The 15,785-nt window shown below is 47.1% G+C and overlaps 1 protein-coding gene across 8 annotated transcripts in view; it reads left to right on the top strand.

The window, feature by feature from the left end:
* The window catches only part of GAS7 (growth arrest specific 7), a 224,255-nt gene that overhangs the window by 124,387 nt on the left and 84,083 nt on the right, over nt 1–15,785 (top strand). For 5 of the 8 annotated variants that reach the window (XM_077165966.1, XM_077165967.1, XM_077165969.1 and 2 more), the window contains exon 2: nt 9,486–9,606. In XM_077165966.1, the coding sequence (XP_077022081.1) occupies nt 9,486–9,606 (121 nt within the window). The other 3 variants (XM_077165968.1, XM_077165973.1, XM_077165972.1) reach the window with 3 other exon arrangements.

The raw sequence follows: 15,785 nt of genomic DNA, 5'->3' as shown, positions 1-15,785 counted from the left end.
CCACTGCATCTCCTGGCACATTTGAATTTAAATGACTGAAGCTTTGCTTTGGGAAGTTCCTTTAATGAACTCCTTGACATCGCCCTGCTGACCACGTGAGAGGCCTAAGAGGAGGGAATTTTAGGATGCCCATGGAGAACTCTGGCAAAACCTCTGATCAGTCGCTCACATTTGCTGAGATATTTTATAATCAGGGAAGTGGAAGGAAGAAAGATGTCCTTCATAGCTTTCTTTGGATGCTTATTGGTAAAATCTGGAGGTGAGCCTTGTGTGCTTGTCCCCGTTCAAGCTGCACTGGCTCAAGGGTGGTTTGTTTTGTTCATGGCTCTCTTTCTCTCTCTTTTCCCAATATCAATTTCAATGTAGTATTGCCCCCTATGTGGATTTTCCTTCCATTACAACCCTTTGAATTTCTCTACAAGCTTCATTTCCTGGTCCCCACCCTCCTTTTTTTAACATTGTTTTGAATTTTTTTTCAAGCCAACTTTCCTTTTTTGCATCAGTTTGTTTTTCAGGTTTTTTTGTTTTTCCTTTTTCTCTGGTATCATAGAGGCCATACCACATCTTCCGGCCTTCTGAGTTGATTGACAGTTTCTTGAACTTTTTTTTTAGTGGATATTACACAAGATCATTATCAGAAGTTTATGCTTTTCAGAAATTTGGCTTCTAGATACTGTTCTTCAATCTTTTTTTTTTTTTTTTTTTTTTTTTGCCATGAAAGAAACACAAGGAGGATCCATTAAGAGCTGGGGTTTGTTCTCAGGTTTTTTTTGTTCACTTACTGCTTGGATGGTCATTCTCTGTCTTGCTGTTTGGTGAAATACCCAGTTCAGATCTGCTTGAAGCCCAGTTTCCACTACAATTCTTGGTTTCTGTCCTTTGACTAACTCATTAAAAAAGTAGTCATCTTCTGAGCACTGTGCTGAGACCAAAGCTATGGGCAAGACAGCCGTGACCCTGCTTTCCTGCTCTTGAGTCTGTCTCTCCATTGGGGTGGTCTCTTCTCCTCCCTCTGACCAAGGCTCTGAATCTCCAATCCTTAGAAAAATAAAAGGATGCTACTAGGACCCATTTTGCCTCCATACCAGCCCATAAAACTACTGATGTGGGGGACTGCACTTCCGGAATGTGCCACTGCCACGGTGCCACAATGCCAGTGAACTATTTTCTGAGTTACCATCTCTGAATGGACAGAACGGTTGCCAGAGCAGGGGAGGAAAAGTATCTCACCTGTGAGATGGAAGAAAGTCACCCAATATTCTTGTAGCTACAGATCTAGAGGCTGGTGACATCACTGTGCAGGTGGAACTATGCTCCCCGATGCATCCCTTAGCACATAGTTAGAGTGGAGCATCTTTCTTAGGGTAGCAGTTCCTGGCTCTGTGTAGAGTCTGTCCAACTTCAACAGGGTCTGGCAGAAGGGAATGCTGGAACTGAGCTGCCACCTCGTCCTCCTTCTCTGAACTGGCTCCTCCTAGCCTGACTGGGACTTGGACTTCCTGGTGGCTCCTCTCTGGCCCCTGGTAGTAATAGGTGGGTGTCCATTTCCTCTCCACTTGATCCTCTGTTGAGTTCAGAGCAGACAGTAGAGACCAGTCTGGGGCTGCTTTAGAGTATGCTTAGCAGTGAACCACTTGCCTCCCCAGCACACCAAGCAATGGCCCTGGCTGCTTTCTGAGTTCTGGTTGGCTCCATGGTTGAGGAAGAGAGAAGTGGCTGGAGAGCCCTTTGTGGAGAAGCCTTCAAGCCCTGCCAATCACGGCACTGGGCTCATTAGCAGTCATTGTCATGGCAACGGGTCTGCCAGAAAGTGGCTCGTTAGGCTGACAACTTCAGAGATGTTATATATAGATCTGGGTGTGGGGGGAGTGGAGGTGTGGGGCCCTGTGGATATGCCTTTCTTTAGAGCTCCTCTTGCTTCTGGGTTTGGGGTGTGACAAGACGCGGTGTGAGAAACCCAAAATCTGCATGCCCCGGCTGCTAACCCAAGGGTCTGACCGCCACCCGTTACCCCCAGCAGGTAGCCTTTGCTCACTTCTGCCGCAGAAGGTAAGAACCAGGGACAGAGAACCCCTTTGGGGGAGGGGGGATGAGGCTTGGAGTCTCAGGTTGAGCTTGAACAGAGACGGTGGAAGCTGTGGGGAGGGGTCAGCGTTGCCTGGAGGCCACAGAAGCAAGATGGGATCACTCTTAAAACAGTCATTTCAAGGAAGTTGGACAGGAGAGAAAGGATCCTTTCCTTTAATAAGTGGCTGTGTGTCTTTTTAAAAAAATTATGCTGATTAAAATGTCATGGTCCCTAATTTTAATTCCAAAAGGGATGTTTTCTCTTGGTTCCTCCCTCTAAAGCCACAAACCAGCAGCTCCAGAGTTGAGTGAACAGGAGGCTCACCAGGGATACTTGCTTAAAATGCAGGTTCCCAGACTCCACAATCCTGAGGTTGATTTGATGGTTGGATCAAGACCGAGGAATCTGCTTTTTAACCCATGTCCGAGGTGACAGATGGGGTGTCCTAGGAACCGTACTTTGAGAAACACGGCTGCAGGAAGGAAGATTTGTTTTTAATCCCTGGGGCAGGGGGCTTCCCTTTGCTTGTTTGCTTTTTTTTTTTTTTTTTTTTTTTCCTCTAGGGGAATCAGTAGCCATTATCAGCTGGAAAGGTTTTTGGGTTGCGTTCTTTTAAATAAGGAGACAAGGAAGTCAGCCTATAGCTGGGCAGCATGACTGCTTGGATGCTGGTGGTGATATTTTTGCACATCTCCTCTGAAGGCATATGGAGACTGTGAGACAAGCAGGAGAATGAAACCTGAATTGGGAGCTGGGAGACAGGGTGGTCCAGGTGAATCAGGCTTGAGTTGTCATCCTCCCTGGGTGGGAGTTTCTTTACCTGGGTGGTTCAGGTAAAGAAATGGAGCTGATATATGGATACCTGGCAAGTGACGAGCTGAGGGTGGCGTGAGTTTAGATAACTAGACAGACATCTCTAGAACAAAGCTAGTATCTTAAAATCTGACTATGCTGTTTAATTAGCTGTGCAACCTTGGGCAAGTTATTTAACCTCTCTGAGTCCAGATTCTTCATTTTAATATGGAGGGGGAAAATGCCATCTGTGGGGCGGGATTGCTGTGAAAACTAAAGATAATTGTGTAATGTGCCTGGCCCAGGCATTGGTACCTCTGAGAAACCTGGTGACTGGTAAACGCCTTTATTGAAGGGCTCAGGTAGGGTCTGGGCACCGATATTTCTTTTCTTTTCTTTTTTTTTTTTTTTACATAGGCAGGCACCGGGAATCGAACCCGGGTCCTCGGGCATGGCAGGCAACCATTCTTGCCTGCTGAGCCACCGTGGCCCGCCCTGAGCACCGATATTTCTTGAGAACCTAGGCTAGGGTTCTGAAGATGCCTCTTGAATGAAATAGATATTTCATTCAATGTGTGGATGTGCACAGATCTGCCCTTTTTGGGGATGGAAGATCCATAGCTTTGCCCAGATTCTCAAAGGATGGGCTTTCAAATAGAGTAGAGCAGGTTTGTTTACTAACAAGGGGGCAAATAGGGGCTGAAACCCAGCCTTGCACTCTGGCTCAAGGCTGTTCCGACCAGAAGAAGAGATAGCTTTTTAAAATATCTATATATTATTATTATTATTTTGGGGATGCGTGGCATGGGAATCGAACCCAGGTCTCCTGCATGGAAGGTGAGCATTCTACCCCTGAACCACCCATGCACCCATGGAGATGGCTTTTTGTAATCCCCACAAAGATGTCTTGTGCATTAGGTTACGAACCACTGAGTTGGTGGAAACCAGCCTCATCTCCACCTTGGCCTCCCCCCTCCGTTCTCTGCTGCCGTCTCTGAACTTGCCCCTTCCAGGTAAAAGGTCCCCAACCCTCTGGGTCTGGTCCTCCTGGGTTTCTCGTTCTATCCCCGTGGGAAAGAGTTGACACAATTGAAGGAGAGAAGCCACAGGCTAAGAAAGGGAAGGAAAGGATTTAACTTGCTAGGAGACCAATTAGAATACATTAGGGAGAGGCTTTAGTGACTGGGTAGTTAGTTACTCAAGCTGCCTCCTCCTAGAACAGTGCTCCCTGGAAGCCGCGCCTTCTCCTGCCTCTCCTTGGCTTGGGGTAGGGAGGTGTTCACTTCTGCCCTCTGTACATCTTTTGATCCTGTTTTTATTACGGTAAAGTATACCTAGCTTAACATTTGCCAATAGTGACTGTTCTAGTTTGCTAGCTGCCAGAATGCAATATACCAGGAACGGAATGGCTTTTTAAAAGGGGAATTTAATAGGTTGCTATTTACAGTTCTAAGGCCGAGAAAATATCCCAATTAGAACAAGTCTATAGAAATGTCCAATCTAAGGCATCCAGGGAAAGATACCTTGGTTCAAGAAGGCTGATGAAGTTCAGGGTTTCTCTCTCAAGTGAGAAGGCACATGGCAAACATGGTCAGGGCTTCTCTCTCAGCTGGAAGGGCACATGGCACGGCGTCATCTTCTAGCTTTCTCTCCTGAAAGAGATGTGTTTTACTGCTTCATCTCCAAAGGTCACTGCCTTGTGGACTCTCTGCTTCGTGGGGCTGCAGCGTTCTCTGCTCTCTCTGAATCTCCTGGCTTTCTCTCTTGTCGTTCTCTTACATAGAATTCCAGTAAACTAATCAACACCCACCCGAATGGATGGAGACACGTCTCCACCTAATCCAGCTTAACAACCACTCTTGATTGAGTCCCATTTCCAGGGAGATGATCTAATTACAATTTCAAATATTCCGTACTAAATAGGAATTAGAAGAACTGGCTGCCTTTACAAAATGGGATTAGGATTAAAACATAGCTTTTCTAGAGTACATGCATCCTTTCAAAGTGACACAGTGACATTTAGTGTATTCATAATCCTGTGCAGCCATCACCACTGTCTACTTCTAGAACATTTTCGTCACCCCACAAGGAAGCCCCATGCCCATTTATTCTCCCCCTCCACCCCTGTCAACCACTCATCTTTCTGTCCCTCTGAATTTGCTTATTCTAGATACTCTAGATAATTCACATAAGTGCAATCATATACTATTTGTTCTTTTGAGACTGACTCATTTCACTCAGCCTGATGTCTTCAGGGTTCATCCAGGTTAATACATGTCTCAGAACTTCATTCCTTTTCATGGCTGTATACTTTTCCATTGAATGGTCACTTTGTGGTTATCCACCCATCTGTTGATCGCCACTTAGGATGTTTCCACCTTTTGGCTCTTGTGAATAGTGGTGCCGTGGAAATTCGTGTATGAGTTTTTGTCTGAACACCTGTTGTCAGCCCGTTGGCTGAGTCTCCACCTCTTGACTTCTGACTTCTTTCAGTCAACCAAGAGGAGAAACTTCCTTCTGAGAGAGGAGAAAGACAAGGGAAGATGGAGGCAGAACCCAGGCAGGTGGCCGAGCAGGGGACCTAAACTACACCTTTCCTGCATTGCCCCATGTGCCCTCCCCCTACCTTCTTTAAACACCTTGACCCTTCCCGGCTCCGTCTTTGCCTCCAGGAGGGTTTAAGGCTGGGTCCTGTATTTCCCAGATGGGGGAGACCTCAGGCTCGTTACTTCACCTGCTGGAGTGTCAAGGCCGTCAGATGGAAGCCAGGGCTTATTCTGACCGAGAGTTGTTGAGATGAATGAGCCAGGGTCATTCTAAAGAGAAAAGCCCTGTGCAGCGTGGGGAACGGGGTGGGTCGGCACTGGGGGTTAGCAAGGTTGGGTCCATTTGCTCAAGGGCTGTGTAGGGAGTGGTCTGCTGCCTGCCCACCCGTCTCACCAGGCTGCATTGGTCACCGTCTTAGGGTGCTTGCCTTTGAACTCGTGTAGGATTGAAAGGAGACCCCCCATGACTGGTGGCATTCTGGACACTGTATTGTGATGGTGACATGGGGGAGGGGGTCACTCTCCTAAGCATCACCTGTGTGAAGCCGGGTCGGGCTCAGCCACCTCTGATGCCACAGCCCACTAGTCAAGCAGCCTGGGCTGTTTGTTGTTGTTACTGTTTTTTTTTGGGGGGGGGGAGGGGTGCCTGGGCCAGGAATCAAACCCACGTCTCTTGCATGGCAGGTGAGAATTCCACCACCGAACTACCAGTACATCCCTATTTATGTTTTGTTAATCTCCACAGTGTCTTTTACAACTAAGCTGAATCTAGCTCCCTCACACATGTTGTAGCTGGGGAGACAGAACAGGGCCTGCTTGAGTCGTTTGCCCGAGGCCATGGAGCCATGCAAACCCCTGCGTGGGGTTTGTACTTCGCTGAATGGGGATGGGAAGCCCAGGCTATCTGAACCCAAGACTGAGTACCACCTCCGCTGTGCCTCTGGGTCCCTCTCTCCTCTCCTCTTCTTTCTGGCCTTGCCAGCCTCTGACCCCAGCGTAAAATCCTTAACAACCTCCCCATCTCCTTCCCTGATGGTTGCATAAACACCATTAGGAACTTCCCATCTTAGGTACTCTGAGATACTTGACTGAGGCAGGAGGGAGCTGGCACCTTACCAGGTCTGGTTCTAGAATCTCTCTTTCTCTGCTTGAACACTGACTCCCCACGTGTGCTTTCGTCCCCGCGCCACTCACAGAAGAGCTGTTTGTCTCCCATATATTGGTATGTTGCTTGCTCCCCCCTCCCTCCTTCCTTCCTTCTCACTTTCTTCCTCCCTCCCTCTCTCCCTTCCCTTTGTCCTTCTTCTTTGTCTCTCATCTCTCCATCTCCCTGCCTGGCCATCCGTCCATTCACCCATCCTTCATTCATCATAAGTTACTTGTCCTGCCCATGTTTTGACCACCTTCCAATCTGGGTCAGGCCAAAGCCATGACTGGGCGGCCACGTAAGCATGCCCAGGTGTGTTCTTGGGGCTCAGTGAACGTGTTCTGCAGGTAAGGACGTTACCTGCTGGGCCCCTTGCCCTGCTCGCCTCCTTGCTGCTGCCGGTCTCACTGTAACCTGGTGTGTAGAAGAGTCTTGCATAGTGAATCAAAGAGGTTCTGCGGGTGAACAGCTGTAGGAGGCAGAAGCCATCAGGGCAGAGGGGAAGGCTTTTAATTAAATTGTGAAAATTCATAGTGAAGCGTACCTAGCAGCTACACGGAAGGCCAATGGAAGGATGTGTTTACTGGAAATCCCGGGAACTGCTCAGATTTATTCATTTTCCCCCCAGAGGTGTGTGGGCCACCCCAGGTTGAGCAGAGCATGGTTTGCAGCCTTCCCAGAGCCCGAAAGCAGGCTGGGAGCTGTGTGTCTGCTGCTTGCCTTCAGTCCATTTTCTTGCTTCCCAGTGAGGCAGGAGCCATCACTGACAAAGACTGCCTCTGTCTTTGAGGCAGTCTTTGAGTCCATGGCTGGACTGCCGAGGTCACTGAGCTTGGACATGTCCAAACAGAGTCTGGCTTTGCTGATAAATTCACAGCCTCTTTCCTTAGGTGGCGTGATTCTTTTATTTTTATTTTTATTGTTAAACCTTAACAAACATACAAACATTCCTGACTACACATATTCTATACATGGTGCACAATCAATGGCTCACAGTGTCATCACATAGTTGTGTATTCATCACCATGATCATTTTTTTGAACATTTGTATCACTCTATAAAAGAAACAAGAAAAAAGAAAAACCTCATACATACCACACCCCCTTGTCCCTCCTTCTCCTTGACCACCTAGTATTTCAATCTAGTCAATTTATTTTAACCTTTGTTCCCCCTAGTATTTGTTCATTTTTTATCCATATTTTTTGCTCATCTATCCATATACCCTAGATAAAAGGAGCATCAGACACAAGGTTTTCACAGTCACATAGTCACATTGTAGAAGCTATATCATTATACAATCATCTTCAAGAAACAAGGCTACTGGAACACAGCTCTACTGTTTCAGGCGCTTCCCTCTAGCCACTCTAATACATCTTGAACTGAAAAGGTGATATCTATATAATGCATAAGAATAACCTCCAGGATAACCTCTCGACTCTGTTTGGAATCTCTCAGCCACTGACACCTTATTTTGTCTCATTTCTCTCTTCCCCTTTTTGGTCAAGAAGATTTTCTCAATCCCTTGGTGCCGGGTCCTGGCTCATACTGGTATTTCTGTCCCACGTTGCCAGGGAGGTTTACACCCCTGGCAGGCATGTCCCACTTAGCGGGGGAGGGCAGTGTTCACTTGCTGTGCTGGCTTAGAGAGAAAGAGGCCACATCTGAGCCACAAAAGAGGTTCTCTGAGGGTGACTCTTAGGTCTAATTTTAAGTAGACTTAGCCTATCCTTTGCAGGGATAAATTTCATAGCGGCGAACCCTGAGATTGAGGGCTCGGCCTATTCTTTTGGTTGTCCCCACTGCTTGCGAGAATATCAGAAATTCTCCAGATGGGGAAGTTGAATATTTGCCCCTTTCACCCCGTTCCCCCAAGGAGACTTTACAAATACTTCTTTACTCACGGTCCAAATAACTCTGGGATTTATGAGGGCATCACATTAACCTGGACAAACCAACAAAATTTCATGCTGTATTCAAGATTCCATGTACTTATGGTGTTAATTAAACTGACCATACAAATTAAATTAGGAAATTCACTAGGTGGCCACAATTCTGATTTTAGTTTACTTCCTTCAAAAGACACAGCGATTGTGCAGGCTAATATGGTCCCTCTGGCCTTAATTTTGTTGTTGTTGTTGTTGTTGTTCTTTAACTACTTTTATTTCTGTGTTAACTGAAGAAAATTTAGACTGAACGGATTAAAGAAAATTAGACTGAACGAACTGAAAATTTAGACTGAAAGGAAGAGAATAAAAATCACCCATAACCCACCTCCAAGAGATGACTGTTCCTTTATCAACTGTCTCTGCATCTAGTTTTCCTGTAGTGCATAGTCATGTTTCTGTGAGTTTTAAAAGAAAGGCAATAAAAGTGCATGGTTAAAACAAAAAATTAAACAGCATGTGAGTGCCTGTGATGAAAAGCTGAGTCTCCACTTTGTCTCAGATTCCCCGTTCTTTTCATCGGAGTGATTTGGGCACTCAGCAAGAGAAACCCCATCCAGCTCGGCATCAATCCCCTGCCTATATTATAGAATGTTTTCCGTCTCGCTCTGTAGCGACTTGCATCCATGGCTTGTTAGGTTCTCACAGCAGGACCTGAACCTCCGCAGCTGCTCTCTCTGTGTGCAGGGCACTCCCGTGCATTTTAGGCCTCAGCTTCTGCAGCGGGAGGGCAGCCCCACTCTGCGGCCTTTTCTAAGGGATCGAAGAGGAGAAAGTCCATCTCCGAGCCCGTGGGCCTTTTTGCCTCTGTGCTCCAGGGCAGCCGTCCCGGGTGCAGTTGCTCAGAAGGTGCAAACGCTTCCCTGGGCCACGCACTCCCCCACGTGGAGCTGTCCCAGGGTGGCTTCCTCTGCCTTCCTTGTTTATAAACAGTTGCAAAATAATAATAATAATAATCTTAAAGCGATCCTTTCTTTTCTTCCCCACAGAAGCCTGGAATGGTCCCCCCTCCGCCGGGAGAGGAAAGCCAGGCGGTCGTTCTCCCCCCTGGCTGGCAGAGCTACCTGTCTCCCCAGGGCCGGCGTTACTATGTCAACACGTCCACCAATGGTGAGTCCCACCCGGCCCCCTGATCTCCATCCTCCCCAGCCCTCCTTTACTTCCCACTTCTTAGGCTTGTCCTTCAGAAATCTCCCCTCAGAGCCGGCAGTGGATGGAGCCTGGCTCTCCCGCACAGTGCTGGGTGGCAAGGCAGGGACCGCGTCTGAGTCCGTGGTTCTGGGAGTTTATTTGGAGGGAGATCTGTCCTTCAGGGTTGGGTCATCCCCAGAACGGTGCACCCACCCTGGCCCTCCTTGATGAGCTCAGTCTCCAAACAAGAGTCTCAGCAGGTTTCACGGTCCGAAGCTGCTTTATGCCAAGTTGCAGCAGGTGAAATGAGTGCAGGAACTTTGAACGTACCTGTGGGCACTGAACCTCCAAAGCCGGGACTGCAGGTGTGAGGTTCCCTAACTCACTTCTCCACCATGATCTTTTTCTCTTTCCTCACACCTCTCACTGGACCAGTGTTTCCGGGAATGATTTGGGGGCCGACTCGGGATTCCTTTGGATTCTTTGTTCTAATTGGTAACACAGGTTCCATGTGCATTTCCAAGTTGAGTAACCTCACCTCTACTCAGAGACCCCCCTTTCTCCTTCATAGTCTGTTGTCACTAAGAGGATTCCTCCAGGTCCACAATGCTTGTGGCTCATGGATTTTCCAAGATATCTGTGTTGTATCATTTCCTGCAAGCAGGCTGGAGAAGGGGAGGGGGCGTGTGACAGGAGGGCGTGCCGTGTGGCAGGGCCTGGAGTGAGGTGAGCAGGGCATCCGGGCAGCTAGCATGGGCTTAGGCAAGCAGCTGTCTCTTGAATTCCGGGGCTCCCCAAGGAAATTGTCATGAAAGAATCGAGAGGCTGGAAACGTAGAACGTTAGTGTTGCACGTGCGTGCCGAGACAGAACGTGACGTCCTGTGCGAACCACCTGCTGGCCCGGTGCTGGCTTTTCACCTCCCTCCTCTGGCTCCCTCCTCCCGTCTGATGAGACCATTTCTGTCCTCATGGTGACGAGCCTGCGCTCGCTCGAGGGCTTCTGCAGACGCGAGAGCCAGCTGCTGTTTAGGGGAGAGCAGGCAGTGACAGCTGCCACTCCGGACTGCTTGTTTGTTGGTGTCCCCTGGCAACCCAGCCCTCTGCGGGCTGGAGGGTGTCTGTTCTAGTTGAAGAGGTAGCCAGGGTTTCTAGGAAAAGGGAAGTAGATCTATTTCTAACCATTCTAATCTTCAGCTTCCTCAAAACAAACGCACGAGCCATCCACTGCGACCAGAAGCTCAAGGTATCCGTGTGTCTCTCCGCAGCGCCCCGCTGTGAAGTGCAGCATTTTGGACCAGGCTGTCCTGGGCCCATCTATTCCTGAATATTGGTCACACTGTTTGGGGCGAGGAGGGAAAATGAGACTTTCTAAAATAGCACTTTTTTCTCTCTCTCTGTCTCTCTCTGTCTCTGTCTGTCTGTCTCTCATTAGAGAATAATATATTCATAGGGTAAAAATTCAATGAGTACAGAAGATTTTTAAATAAAAAAATTTAGGATCCTAGGGCACATGACCCCAAATGGTTCTAGGCCAGGCTCGCTCACAGCCACTCAGTTCTACTGTCGTGGCAGCATGAAAGCAGCAACAGACAATTTCTAAACAAATGAGTGAGACTGCGTTCCGGTAAGACTTTGTTTATGGACATTGGAATTCGAACATCATACCATTTTTACATACCGTGAACTATTTACTCTTCTTGTGATTCTCTTTCAGACATGTGAAATATGTCTGCAGACATCAGTCTAAGTTCCAGCACTCAAGGGCCGTGTAAATAACAGGGCGTGGGCTGGAATTGGCTGCCCCCTGCTTAAGGCTGTCATCTCCTCTAGGACACCCTCTACCCGTGATCTGTTACTTTGATGGTAATCCAGCTCCTTGGTCTTGCATTCTAGACACACACCAGTTTTATTCAGTGTTTAGTTTATTGTTTATCTGTTTGATGGATTGAATCATTCATTCAGCAAAACTTAGCCTCAGATGTGTACCAGACAGAGCATGGAGGGTGGAGACAGAAGAGTCAGAAAGCAGCAGCCCCTGCCCTCAATGTGTCTATCTTCTTATAGGTGGGAGAAGATTTTGAATAACTGTGTATTTGGATAACAGTCCTGGGAAGGGCTGAGAAGGAGAAGTCCAGGATGTTTTGAGAACATTTCACAGAGTTCAGGGAAGACTTCCTGGAGGAAGAGGTAGCTTTGAGCTGAGACCAGAAGGAGATGGGGATGGGAAATGCGGCCTTGAGGACAAGGGGTGTGCTGTGTTTGGAGAAGGAACAGTTGACCAGGGCAGGGGCCACTCTGGGAGCCCTGGTGGGAGGGGGCAGAGGTGGACAGTGCAAATCTTGAGCGTCATATTAAGGACTTTGCTGTTTAGATGAAGGGCGTGGGAAGCCCAGCAGTCTTTCGACTCTCCTCCGGAATCCTGTCTTAGACTGATTTCGCTTTGGCTGTCTTGATGTGTTTGAAATTTTTGGATTTGACTGCCAGATTTCTGTAGGAAAGTGCGTATCAGAATAGCCCCTCACTTTTTTCTCTTACCTGTGTTTATCTTAGCTCTGGACTCCTGGAGGCATCCAAGTTTGTGACACCTTCCGACTGGCCAATCTCTTCCTTCTTTCTGCCCAAACTCCTGGGTCTCTTGTGCTCACGTGCTTCAGATCAGAGGGGGCCATAGAAGCCCGTGCCTGGGGACTCCTCCCCGCCCAGGCCAGACTCACCCACCCAGGAAGCAGACCCTCTGCTGCAAGCTACTGTGAGCCACTCCCTTCTCCCTCTTTGCCCATCTGTCTTTCTTCTAAGTCCGTCTCTCTCCTTTCAATCCTCACCTCTTCTTTTGCAGAGGGCACCTGTTTGTTTGTTTTTTACACCACGTACAGAAGCAACTGTTTAAAAGCCCAGTTTACATTGGTATGTCCTTGTTCTGGCTAATCTGCTTATTTTCCAATTTCCATTTAGGTTTTAGCAGATGAGGATTGCCATGGCTCTGGGCATTGAGCTGGGCTCTGGGGACAGAGAATCACACAAGATGCGAGCTCTCTTCAGAAACTGAAGTTCCAGTAGGGGCCAGAGAAACACAGAAACCAAGAAGCCTTATGAGTGTTAGTGTAGAAACTGGGGATTCCCGGAAGGGGAGGTCAGTGTTATCTGGACAGGACACAGGTCTTCCAGGGATTGGCCCTTGGCTGTGACATGAACAACCCCAGGAGAAAGGGGGCTGGCTCTGGCTTTGGGGAGTAATGATGAGGTGAGGGTTAAGGGGCTGGTCTGCAAAAAGCCTTAGGGAAGGATTCTGAGGCCCTGGGATGTTTTCCTCTGGGCAGTGGGAAGCCATCAAAGGCTTTAAAGCAGCATCATGACCACGCACAGGATATTGCAGCAAGATGGCTTGTTCAGCAGAGTAAAGGATTTGAGGACAATGAGCATGCAGGCTGTGGACTAAATGACAAGAGAAATAATGAGGTCAAAGACCAAGTCCTTGGCAGGGGCAGGATGAGGCGGGGCAGTGAAAGAGAGAGATCCCGGATCTCTCCCAGTTCTCCCACTTCTCTGCCTGCTGTGCCAAGCCATGCAATGAGAATAGGGGACAAGAGGGAGGAGCAGGTTTGGGATAAAGAAGATGAATCCATGCGGAATGTATGGTTCATTGGGGGCCATTGAGAGAGAGACATCAAGCAGATGTTTGGATCAGTTGGACTTGTGACTCGGAGGATGTCTGGAGAAGAGATGGAAATGTGGGAAGCCATGCAGGTGCAGTGCTTGGATTTTACTCCTCCTTGCCTACCTTGGCCTGGCACCATTGTGCAGTCACCAACCTGCACAACCACATATGATGGCCCATAATTTGCATTTCAATAACAGAGAAATGAATGCAAGAGCCTCTTGGAGAGAGCTCTTCAGAACAATGTTTAAAGAAGAGGGCGCAGGAGACATTGCAAGAATTAGCAGAGCTTTGGGGAACCAAGAGATGGAGGTATCATTGAAAGGCAAGGGAGAAAAAAATTTCCAAGGAAAAGAAGTCCAGAGACAGATGGAAATATAGTCAGATTTATGGTAGGGGTGATGTTTAAAATCACTGGGGAAGGCACAGATTATTTCATAAAAGATGTTGGGCCAGAGGAGTAATGGGAAGTTTTTTCATATGTAGTGTTTTCTGTAAACTCACCAAAGCTGTCATAGCATACTTCCTGAGACTTTGGGAAGCCCCCATCACCTCTTGTCCACCCCCACTGGCTCTCAAGGGTATTTCATCATGCATAGTCACCTTCACCTCTACCCCCAGGAACTCCAAGGTATCAGGCACCTTGCTCTATGCTGTCTCTGAAAGGGCTCCATTCCCATCAAAATTTGACATTACTAAAACTTGCGGTTGTGTTTAGTTCATGGATAGTGAGCTATCCTCAATAGCCCAACCCATGCAGAAGCCTGTGCTGGTGCTGATATATGCTCAGCAGAGAATTGTATTCGAAGAGATAGAGCCTCAAACTGTCTGTTGCCATTTAGAATTCAAAGGCCAGATATGCACACTTCCTCATTTAACAGTGGCACAGCCGTAGGTATTCAGGTCCTCTTTGGAGAAAGACACACTTACCTTTTAGGTATTGTTTAAAATGTATTTTACCATTTGGATATTGAAGGGGTATTTCAAGCCAGTATTGGCAGGCCTTAAAGGTTCATTTGTTTAATGTACGGGTCAGTATTTACCTCTTATTTATTAATCTTGTTATATACTTTAAACCCAATGCTGTCCATTTATTATGTCTATGTTTTTCATAGATTTGAGAGGACTGCCTTAGCCTAGTGCCTTGAGAAAGCAGAGGCTGTGGTGAGGGTTGAGTGTTAATCCTTTATTCAGGAAGTACTAGCTGAATACAAAAGGGAAGAGAGGCAGAGAAATATGCCACATAATGCTGGCCGTTGTGTCACAATGGGTTGCAAAGAGACCTAGCAGGTCTCTCACAGATGTGCTCCCTTCACACACAGCACTTGGAAGTCTTGCAGAGAGGAGCCATCATGCCTTAGAGTAGTACATGGGAGGGCAGGAGTGAGTCCCCCCAGAGTCTCCTCTTGGAGCTATTTCTCCAACGGCCTCTCAGAAAGCTTGCTTCTACACCCCACAGAGTGATGCTTCATCCCTGACCATGGTGGGGGGCTAGCCAGGCTGGTGATGGACCACCTAAAATAGGAGGAGGCAATTGAGGGAAATTTGAAGAAGACCCCAAGGTCTGGGTTCCAGTACAGAGACTCCCTCTAAGGATCACTGTGGTGTACATCGCTCGCTGATGTAAGACCTTAATCTTTCAGAAAAATGGGTTCCAGTGGCCAAGGACTTGTGCTATAGAATTCTGAAAAGAACCTTCCAAATCACCTAACACAGGGTTTGATTATGTGTTGTCTACAGCTGCATCGTACGCTACAATGACAATGCTGGCTACTTGCAGCAGAAATCACATGGCCCACCAAGTCAAAAGTATTATTTGGCCGTCTACTGAAAAGTTTGGTAATCTGTGGTACAACAGATAGAGCCCATTCATTTTGCATTTAAGGAAATGATGGTCTAAGAATTTGCCCAAATAGTCTAAGAATTTGCTCAAAGTGATCTGACTACTCGTTGGTAAACCAAGCTATGCTTGGAACTCCAGTAGTCTGATCTTTCCTTTTTTGCCCCAGGGCTCAGGAAGATATAAAATGGAGAAGGAAAGTAGGGCCTTAATTTGTAAAAAGGTAACAGGGTTCACAGATTAGTTAAAAAAAAAAAAAAGAATAGAAAAATCATCTGAAATAACATTTTATTTTTAAGAAAAATGTACCTATCTTGTTAGAGCATTAGCAAGAATCCAGAGAGCTGGGATTTTTTTTTTTAAGCTCTTTTGACAAATAACCCATTTGTATAAATGTTTTATTATGTTTGTGAATGAGGCTTGGAGGATTAAACCAGGATTTGGGCTTTTGGACTCGTTTGCTGAATAGCTGGCAATTTTCTTGATTTCTTGTTTTAATTTTTCTTTAAATGAGTGGATTCTCATTTAACTTGATTATTCCAGGAGCTAATATGAGCTTCTGAATAAGCTTTCCAGAAAGCACTTTTAAAAGCATTCTTCAGGCTTTACTTGTTACAAATAATTAGATAGTTTTCTAACTACCCCAACAAAACAGTCCTGAT

The sequence above is a fragment of the Tamandua tetradactyla genome, chromosome 6 (assembly GCF_023851605.1).
Source record: "Tamandua tetradactyla isolate mTamTet1 chromosome 6, mTamTet1.pri, whole genome shotgun sequence".
Classification (NCBI taxonomy): domain Eukaryota; kingdom Metazoa; phylum Chordata; class Mammalia; order Pilosa; family Myrmecophagidae; genus Tamandua; species Tamandua tetradactyla.
This window is presented reverse-complemented; position numbering and strand designations above follow the sequence as displayed.